This window comes from Triticum urartu, chromosome 7, assembly GCF_003073215.2.
Source record: "Triticum urartu cultivar G1812 chromosome 7, Tu2.1, whole genome shotgun sequence".
Classification (NCBI taxonomy): Eukaryota; Viridiplantae; Streptophyta; class Magnoliopsida; order Poales; family Poaceae; genus Triticum; species Triticum urartu.
In genome coordinates, this window is record NC_053028.1 from 422,683,017 (window position 1) to 422,693,797 (window position 10,781).

General features: G+C 44.6%; 1 protein-coding gene across 1 annotated transcript; it reads left to right on the forward strand.

Annotated features, from left to right (window-relative positions):
- The first annotated feature begins 7,514 nt into the window (after nucleotides 1–7,514).
- Nucleotides 7,515–10,369, forward strand: LOC125518893 (pre-mRNA-processing factor 39-2-like). Its single transcript, XM_048683786.1, has 6 exons — nucleotides 7,515–7,850; nucleotides 8,104–8,119; nucleotides 8,203–8,297; nucleotides 8,764–8,993; nucleotides 9,819–9,986; nucleotides 10,098–10,369. Exons 1-6 carry the CDS (start codon nucleotides 7,515–7,517, stop codon nucleotides 10,186–10,188), a joined length of 936 nt encoding a protein of 311 aa, XP_048539743.1. The 3' UTR covers nucleotides 10,189–10,369.
- Nucleotides 10,370–10,781: the final 412 nt, after the last annotated feature.

Here is a 10,781-nt window from a genome sequence, read left to right on the forward strand (position 1 = left end):
ATGACCAAGAGCTTCTTGTGGCCTTGCATCAGAAACAAGATAGGCACCATGACTGGCTAAAGCGTCAGATGTGGAGCATCTTGGTGGACGTCAATCACATCAAAAACTTGGCCACCAAGAACTCATTTGTTGCCCATGAAGCCTGTAGGAGGTCCTGGAAGAGTCTCACACTTCTATGCCCTAAAGAAGATCTTCGCGAACATGGCTTCACTAGGGGTTTCAAATTTGACTCCACTCCTCCTCACAATGCAAGCTGGCATCGAACTCCACCCATTGAAGATTCTGAGTATTCATCTTCGGCTGCAATTGTTGTTGCGAGAGTCGTCGAAGAAGAAGACGATGCCACTTCACCAGCCATGGCTTCACTGCGTCTCGACACTGCACCAGGCCTCTCTGCACCACCGCACACCAACATCGACCCTGTACCTTCATCTACTCCTGATGGGAATGAGTAGATGCTCTATGTCTTCAAACCTTTTTGGTCCTTACTGACAAAAGGGGGAGAAGCATATGAGTTGATAGTCTTCAAGCGGGTCCATATGGGTGGTTGCTATATTTTTTGCTAAGTGGTTACAACTCTCGTTTTTGATACATTTTGTTCTTTGGGTTGTAACACTTAAACTTGATGGTCGTCTGCTACTTTGTCTGCCACTCTGTGATGCAATGATAAATTCCGCATGAAGTCATTCCGCGGACGTCCATTTTTCATTATGCATGTCATTATCTTCGTTATATCTTTATATGCATAATGAATTGTCTTCATAGGTTGAAGAGGATCTCCACAAGTAAAACCTGCCATGTGCATTTGCATTCAAGAGCAAACTACTTATATGCACATCTTCAGGGGGAGCCTTTTGCTACTTATGAAGACAATGCCTTAAATCTCTAAACTTTCACATACTTTTATCCCCGCTGAAAACTTCAACCAGTTTGTCATCAATCACCAAAAAGGGGGAGATTGTGAGTGCATCTAGTGCCACCCCTAGTTGGTTTTGGAGTATTGACGACAAACTTTGTTGAGGGACTAATGTGTTTGTGAGAATTGCAGGATAACACGGGTAGTAGTCCCCCATATGGTTGACGAGTCTCTGGATATGGTGATTCATGAAACCCATGGTACGGTTTGTAAACAAAGTTCCCCATGGCGAATGGAAGTTGCATAGCACGGTAATCACTGTTGGTTATATGATCGATGATTGGTTGGATGATCGGATAATTGAGCCTGAGGAACATGGAGTGGTTGCCGAGGCTGTAAACCCGCCTCTAGTTGAATACACCTGGCCCAACGGAGCTTGGATCTTTCTCGAACACGAAGCAGTCATAGCCATCACAATCACGAACGCCCAATGCATTGTACTGCATGTGGTTTGATGAAATGGTTTTGTCAATTTGGTACATGCTAATGAGCATCAAATGACCACCATCAGTTGGACGAGCGGTAAACCACCACCCATTGACTTGTATATTTCCAAGTCCTAGTGTGAGTGCATCTAGTGCCACCCCTAGTTGGTTTTGGAGTATTGACGACAAACTTGGTTGAGGGACTAATGTGTTTGTGAGAATTGCAGGATAACACAGGTAGTAGTCCCTCATTGATTCGGTTTACCTACTAGAGATGACCCCTAAAAATGTGTGAAGACATTGAAGACAATGGTGGTCTGTGAAGAGATCCACATTGAAGACCATGACATGAGAAGACATCGCATGAAGACTATGGATTGCGAAGACATAGTTGTTTCGTAGTTTCCTTTTATTCTTTGTTGAGTCATAGGAACCACCGTACTGTTAAGTGGGGTCCAAGTGAACAAAGTCAGTGTGACTGAAGTGATGCTAAACCAAATCCTATGTCTTCGAGTGAAGACAATGAGAGCAAATCTTATCCAGAGCTGGATGAGTCAACTTTACTTGTATCCCAAGTCAAGCTACCGCGTGTGTTTGAAATCTGACCGTTGGACACGTGTCAGTTCCTTAGTGACCCAGGGTCATTTCGGACAAATCAGGTCGGGTTGCCTCCTGGCTATAAATAGCCCACACCCTACACCATAAACTGGCGGCTGCTCAGAGTTAGTGCATGACTTTTGTCGTTTGAGAACAACCCACCTCCGAAGCGTTTGAGAGAGAAATCCTTGCGAGGACAAAGCCCTAAACACCCAGAGCCAAAGAGTGTTAGGCATCACTGAAGTCTTTCTGTCTGCGCGATCTGAAGACTTGTTACACTTGAGGACTGAGAATCCTCCAGCCGGTTAGGTGTCGCGTTTTGAGCATCCAAGAGTCATTGTGGATCGCCGGTGAACGAAGTCTGTGAAGGTTTGGAGGTCTCCCTTGAAGACTTACCAGAGTGATTGGGCGAGGACTGGGTATCCTTAGCTCAAGGGGAATAAGGTGAAGACACGGTCTTCTGAGTTAAATCTCAGCCTCCCTAACCAGACGTACAGTTTTCACAGCAACTGGAACCATGTGATAGCCTAGCTTATTAGGGATGATAGACTACTCATATCAATAAGGAATTCCTTCTTTTCTGAAAGCCCATTCAGACAGAACTCCCAAGTTAAGGGTGCTCAGCTTGGAGTAGTTTCAGTATGGGTGACCGTCCGGGAAGTTTCTCCCGGGTGAGCACGAGTAAGGACAAAGTGCGTAGAAAAGACTAGTATTGATTTGTGGGGCCAGTCTAGATCCCGCTAGGAATAACGACCACCGGCGGGTGTGTCTGGGGGCGTTACAAGTTGGTATCAGAGTCGACCCTCGTGGTTACACGGATGTTTGCAGACAGGTGCGCGGTCATGTTGTTCATGACGTTTGTGACCCGTTGTGGCACACGGCATGACACATGTGCCGGACTGGATGCATAGACGTATGTGCCAAGAGGGAACGTTCCTGTGGCCCAACGAGGACGTCGGTTCCTCCGAGTGGGGGTGTATGTGATAGCCTGGCTTATTAGGGATGATATACTACTCATATCAATAAGTAATTCCTTCTTTTTCGGAAGCCCATTCGGACAGAACTCCCAAGTTAACCATGCTCAGCTTGGAGTAGTTTCAGGATGGGTGACCGATCGGGAAGCTTCTCCCGGGTGCGCATGAGTGAGGACAAAGTGCGCAGAAAAGACTAGTATTGATCTGTGGGGCCAGTCTAGATCCCGCCAGGAATAACGACCACCAGCGGGTGTGTCTGGGGGCGTTAGAAACTGGTCCAACAAATCCTTGTCCTCACCAAGCAACTGGTTCTATCATTTACCTCTCTTTACTTAGAGTTTGTCTTCAAAGCCCCCATGTTTTGAAGACTTTCATAAAAATCGCCTATTCACCCTCCTCTAGTCGATAACTAGCACTTTCACCTGGAATTATGAAGGCCAACGCATTTGCGTCTGCTGCAACAAATCAAATTGGAGACCAGAAGAACAAAAATATACAATCATGTTCAGAGTATGTGTGGAATTGAGATTATTATAACAGTGATATAGATCATAGCCAAAGAATTGCAATGCCGTGGTCATAATCAAACCCCAAGTTAAAAAATTAAGACAATGGCTTTCATATTCTAGCAATATGTCATGGTTCAAACATCATGTAAAAATGAGAGGAAAACAGCTATGCCAGGGCCTACTCATATTCTGCCATAGCAATTACTGTTGTTCTCATATCAACTCTAACAATAACATGCGTGGGTATAAAAATCTTGGAAATGAGAGTAACATATAGCAATCATGAGGTTATACTCATAATATCTATTCTAACAATCATTCGATGACAATTGTTCTCATATCAACTCTAATAATAACATGTGTGGTCATAAAAATCTAGGAAACGAGAGGAACATATAACAATGATGTGGTTATAGACATACTATCTATTCTAAATTTCTAACAATCAACAGGAAGTCGTATTCATAAGGTAAAGATGAGATGAGATAGAACAATTACACGACGATAGATTCCACCAGTATGGGCAGCTAATCTGTGCGTCGACCGCGTAAATGATGCCATCTTGCACTATAGCATCAGACAAAAATGGAGGGTTAAGAGGATTGATGATGAGCCATATCCATGTATGGCGACCGGATTCCAAATAGACTAATCCCCCGTCAAACAAGGCAATGAGCTTGTAATCCATGTAGTCTTCCGATGGTGTGGGCACTTCGCAGATTACAACCTTCAGCAAATAGAGGTCATACCAAATGCTCGATGCGTCTCGTGCGTACTAGGCAGGAGTGTCCGGCGGGCCGCGAGGCTCAATGTCGGCGGTATCCAATGATGGAAGGGTGATCTCTCGATGGGTGTACAGGTCCACGAGACGCCATTGACTACCGGATTGTTGGATGAGGACGATCCAGTTGGCCTTCATGCCCGCCCAGTAGTGGCCGCACATGAAGAACATGTGGGCGGGTAGTGGTAGCATGTCGAGGGACACGACGACAACCTCTGTAGGATCGTCAAGTCGGTGTCTGGGCTGCCTGTGAGGATCGGGCATCAGCAAGCATGGTGTCTTGAAAAGAGTTGGACGGTTGTAGACGAGTACACAGTACATAGACACCAAGCATGCGGCCAGACGCACGGTGCTGAGCAGGTCCATACGATTACAGATCTGCTCCAAGAGAATATCAGAGAGGGAATTCTAATCGCGGCTCTGTGTGTCAGTCGGTTCTGCCATAGGGTTTTCTAGGGCGCTGAGTGATTGGGGTTTTCGGTGCCTGCGAGCGAACGAGGAAGTGGATTCGGGCGAGCGAAGAAGATGGCGTGTGTGGCCGAGCAGTGAGCGGGGGGGATATGGTACGTGCGAGCTACTGAGGAAGATGGCGCGGGCGGGCGAGCAGTGAGCAGGGGGAAATGGTGTGCGGCCAACGATGGGGAAGAGAGGAGAAGAAGAAGAGAGGAGGAAGAAGAGGGAAAGACTGGCAAGAAAGTGCATTAAATCTCAATTCTACTGGTACTATTACCAGTATATACCATCATTTAGAGTGTAAATCGTTAAGCCGATGACACGTGGGTCTACCTCAAGAGGGCCCATATGTTAGTTAATGGAAGGGAGAGGTGTGTAGGCATATTTTCGGAAGCATGCTCCACTGGCAAACATGATGGCGGTACATGGTAAAGTTGATTACTAACACCAACATGTTGGCTCAGGTTATTAATTAAGTGTCCCATCTGCTCAGCGTGTATTGTCACTTCACTGTGAAGACTAGTTGAATAGTTATCTCTGACCGAGATGGGGAATAATGGATCGCCAAGACTTTCTATTGACAATATCCCTATGCCTCTACTCTCATCCTGTCCAACAACAAGAAACATTGGCCAAGGCACCCGGCGCCAATAATGTAGGAGTATTACTAGTATTTTGTGTCATACTTTGACCATGTATTTAACTAATAAAATGTTAATGCATGTCACTAAAAAGCATATCACTGAATTCGTATTTGAACATAGTTTTTAATGGTATAGTTTTTTATGACATGCATTGACACTTTGTTACTTAAATTTACGGTCAAATTTTTTACACTAAGTACGAAGCAGACCAATAAATTAGGATGAAGATTTATATACAGGTCAATAAAAAAATTAGGTAGCTGTAAATGATGAGTGCCTGAAGATTTTTTTCTAAAAGTACTGAATAATTGGCTCATTTTCCTCAAGAAAAATGTGTTTACGAACGTATTAATTGGAATGCTGCGTGAAGAACAAAAGACCTACACACATTGGTGAGTTTTCTATTAATTCTTGCATGCAACGTGTTAATGAAGCTTGAAATATGAACATGTCAATGGAAGAGAGTAAAAGCCTCATGCATGCATGCATGCAACACTCACACGTACACATGCACGCACGTAACACTCACGCATCCATGCGGCACACATCACACGATTCAACATACACGCTCACGCTCAAGTGCCCAACCTACTCCCTCCGTCCGTGAGAGACTATACATATAGAGATTTACACATTGGCCAAGAGGAACCGGAACTTCATGGCATAATTAACGCCCAAAAGTAGCAGACTTATGTGTGCATGTGACCAGAGAAGAAGAATAAATGAAGGTTGTTGCATGCTGTCATTAAGGATAGACATGCAGCCTATAGCTAGAGCACAAGTTGGTGCATTAGTCAATAAATGCCGATTAGATTAAATTCTAAGTGCATTGGAAGTGTAGATGTACACTCTTTGTTGGAAAAATTTCTAATGCTAGATGTACAGTTTTTCATGGACCGAGGGAGTACACGTGCATGCACTCGCATACGCAGCCAGGGTGGTTCGCACGCAAGGGTTGGACTCCTGTCGCGTTTGTTTAGAGTTTTGTTTAACTGATTTCTTTGCTCTGCCAAGTGACAGGTGGGACCCAGAAACCAGGTGTCAATTTAACCAGTCAACAAAATGCCACATCGACTATGTGGCCCGGTCAGCAGGGTGCAATACGGTGCTCTACGGCGAGCTAGTGACTGTATAATCACCGCAAAACTATATGGTGACCGTAATGAGCGTATTATTACATACGTTGGCGCAGTGTATTTTTCTCATTTCAAATTAAGCCATATAAACCGGAAAGGACGCGGCATAGACTAGTACTACTTTGATATGTCCTATCAATTCGCAGAACGAGAAGTTTGCTTACTACGCCCTCTCGCTTGCCCACGCGCGGTGGCTCACAAGATGAGAAGAAGCTTGCTTACTATGTATGCCTACGCCCTCTCGCTCGCAGGACCAGGAGAGGGTTTTGACTACAGCACCCTCTCCCTCGCCCTCAACCTTACAGTGGACATACAGAAGTTCATTTGGTGTCAGATTGCCGGAAGCATATTGTATTGTACTATCATCATTGTTGGACCTTTCGAAGAGGCGAAGACCCAAGTGCAAGGTTCATAGGGGTACGAACTGTTGAACCTCCCGAAGTGGCGAAGAGCCAAGTGCAAGGTTTATAGGAGTTGTCGTCATAGTACTACAATAGCGAATGATCGCTATTGTATGATGCCGCCAGATCAGCTATAGCCAAAGTTGTGTCATCTTTTTTCTCACAGAGCGTATTGGATCCCGTGCAACAGGCACACAAATTGCATGTACGCCTAACACATTTACTAGTAATCTTTCCCTGATAATAATAATAATAATATATCCCTAATAATAAAGTACGGATTGACTCCGTGGGTTCACCGTCACAATACGTTTTCTTCTCATGTCATAATACGATTTTACGATTTGTAAAGCCGAAATCATAATATAAACAAGGTGGTACTAATTTGGGGTCCGCACGTCCTTCTGTTGATAGTCACGTGTGTTTCTTCGTGCATTGAACGGCTGGGCCTTCGTCCCGCCTGGCCCTTTTCACGAAAAATATGTGCCCGATCCGGACTTCACGTTTCGTTCGTGGGCTAGGATGACTCACGGTCACGGAGGAAGCAGTTCTTTAAAAAGAAATACAGCAGCACGGGCTCTCCTCCTTGATGCCTACGACACCGGCGCCGGCGCAACCCCGCCGCCCACTCCGGCCTCCACCACACCAGCCCGAACCATTGCTCGTGGGCGCGCGGGTATGGAGAACCCCGACGGCCACGCAGAAGCTGACGTGGGGGAAGGTCTGGGCAGCGACCTCCTCGACGATGCCTACGACACCGGCACCGGCGCAACCACCTCGCGCGCCTGCGCGGCCGGTATTCTTCCCCGGCCGTTTCCCGAGCCACCACGCACCTCCTCCCCTGCCGCTCCGCCGCCATGCCGGGACGGCGTACTGGGCCTTCCTGGACGCCGAGGACCGGCGGGTCAATGCCGCCGCCCACTCCGGCCTCCACCACACCAGCCCGAACCATTGCTCGTGGGCGCGCGGGGATGGAGAACCCCGACGGCCACGCAGAAGCTGACGTGGGGGCAGGTCTGGGCAGCGACCCGTCCAGGCTCCCCCATCGTCGCCCTTGGACGCCGTGGAGGCGGGTCTGGGCAACGACCCGGCCGAGGTTCTCCCACCGCCACCCCCGCATCTCCCGGGGGGCACCCCTTACGACAGGGCGCAAACAGCCAGCGGATCCGCGTACGGGACCTCCGGCGAGGCAGCGGGCTACCAGGCCGCGGGGGCCACGGAGGACGGCGTCGGCGCCGTCGAGATGGCCGATCCCATGGTCCCCTAGCAGTCGTATGAGTATGGTAATGTTGCTGAGGCAGAAGCCTTCTCTATCTGGTTTCGTTGCCTGCCTGCTACTTTGTTGCTAATAGGTTGTTGCTTTCAGTGGAAGAGGCTAGGTTACGGGATGTTGTCACCTTGGATTGCTTAGACGTCGATGCTTGGACCGCACTTATTGAAGAGACGGAGAGGATTGCTGAGGTGAAATTGAAATTGTTGCCTTACCATACAGTGCATTGTTCTCCTTTTTGCAACTTGCTGTATGGATGTGTCATAATTTTCAGCAGCTTATCCTCTTTTTGTGCCCACATGTGTTACATATTCCGGTGGTCATATGCAATCGATCTGTATCTTGTGGACCACAAAGTTATGCCAATCTTTGTTATGCATGGATGGTCACTCGCTCCCTTGTTTTTGTTTAGCACATTTTCTTTCTACATTTCTCTGTCTTGTAGGATCCCAGTATATTTTCTTTTTGACTTCATGGGCCTTGTTCCCTGTAGTAGTTTCATCATTGTCCTACTGTAGTCTTGTCAATCTGTCCTTATTCGTGTTTTAATGGACAACACTAGATATAAATTTGTTTTGTTTGGTTAATAAAATAAAATGGATTTTTAATGATAAACAAATTTATGCTAATGGCAGATTTTTGTGTATTCCTGGTCAGAGCGAGATATTAAAAATACGGAAAGTGTATGATGCATTCCGTGTGGAGTTCCCTCTGTGCTTTGGCTATTGGAAGAAATATGCAGATCATGAAGGCCGTCTAGATGGTGTCAATAAAGTTTTTGAGGTGTATGAACAGGCATTTCTTGCAGTTACTTATTCAGTGGACATATGGTGTAATTATTGTCAGTTTGCGATCTCAACATACAATGACCCAGATGTCATCAGAAGGTAGCAATTGAATACCCAAACTATTCCGATGAAGTTTTTAACTTCTTTTTATGTCTTGACTTTTGTTAACCAATGCATTTTAGGTTGTATATATATACATGAATACATGACGAGAAGTGATTTTACAATACTTAGTACCTGAATATGAATGCTTGATGAAATGCTTTATAATATAGCACTGTATTTTCGCATTCGTTGTGATAGTGTAGGCCATGGAGATGTTGCATATATTCAAATTTTGGCTTAGGCAGTGTGTTCTTAGACTCCGTGCATGTCTGTTAGTTGTAATGACTAATCTCTCTCCATGAAGTACATAATCTGTTTGACCTTTTTCCTTTTGTAGCAGCTATAATCTATACTCCCTTCATCTGGGTTTGTAGGGCTTGCACAGGCTTTTAGGTCCTCAACATGCTATATGCCATCGAAAGTATGTCTAGAAACTTCATTCGAATACAAATTCAGTGATATGCTTTTGCTGGTATATACATATGTTTCGTTAGTCAAATTGTCGAGTTCTTAAAATATCCGCTCATGCCCTATAAACCTGGATAGAGGGAGTATAAGTATTTTCATATAGCCAATATTAGTCATTTAGCGCATTAACTAAGTGGCCAATTTGGAGATCACATGTTTGTGCTATACAAAATACTAAAGTCTAGATCTTTCAAAAAAATACAATCCTCCTTCGTTGCAAATGTAGCTCTCACTGTTTGACCGTACAAGCCATCATTCATTTAGTGTTCCTGGAACTATCTAATGTTTCTTTTTCTAGGGATTGATTGTTTCATTCTTTCATCAGCAACTAAACCCACTGTTTTTTCCCAGACTGTTTAATCGGGGTTTAGCATATGTTGGAACAGATTATGGTTCCAATACTTTGTGGGATGAGTACATCAAGAATGAAGAATCACTTCAAGCATGGAGTCATCTAGCTGTGGTATACACAAGAATACTAGAGCACCCTATAAAACAGCTTGATCGGTACTTTAATTGGTGAGTCATTGACATTATTTATGCATTTAAGTACTTAAGTATGTTTTCTTGTCAGTTGCCACTTCTACTTGTATTATGACTTATCTACTATGTCATCCTAAAATAGTACAGTGTGCAGGCATCCCAAAATTTCGCTCCAGATGACTCTTTTATTCCACTGAAAAACACTCGCTCTAAACAACATCACCATGAAATTATTTGATCTGGCAAGTGTTGTGTGTTGCGTCGGCTTTGATTCAGTTGCAATCGAGTTTGTGTTGTTATCGCGGAAGAATATTGTTCTCACTTATGGTGACTATATTATTGAAATTATGATCAATGACTAGCAATTTATGCTAACTGACTGCTTACTTTGGGGAGTGTGTATGACTGTCATTTTTTATGTGCTTACTCTATGTAATCACTATAGAGTTGTTTTGCTTTTAACCAGCACAAGGCTATGTGGAGAAAGTATGTAGAAATTCAGATGGAATTCCTGACACTATGTAAGTTTGGTTTCCCAAGTAATTGAAGAAATGCTCCAAGAATAAGGCCACCATCAATATATTTGTTCTTTTATGGTCAAAAGAGTCTGCACGTGCACTATCACTTTTTATTTGTTGAGAAGTTTCTTACCTTTGTGTTGGTCAATTATTTTTACGTAGATTTTGATAATATATTTTTAGCTAAGATGCATTAGATCATTGTAGTATAGTTGAATGGGATGTTCTAGATGAACATTTGTGTACTATTTGTGGCGAACATATCTCCAATTATATTATTGGAAATTAAGGAAAATTTTGGCGTTTGCTACGT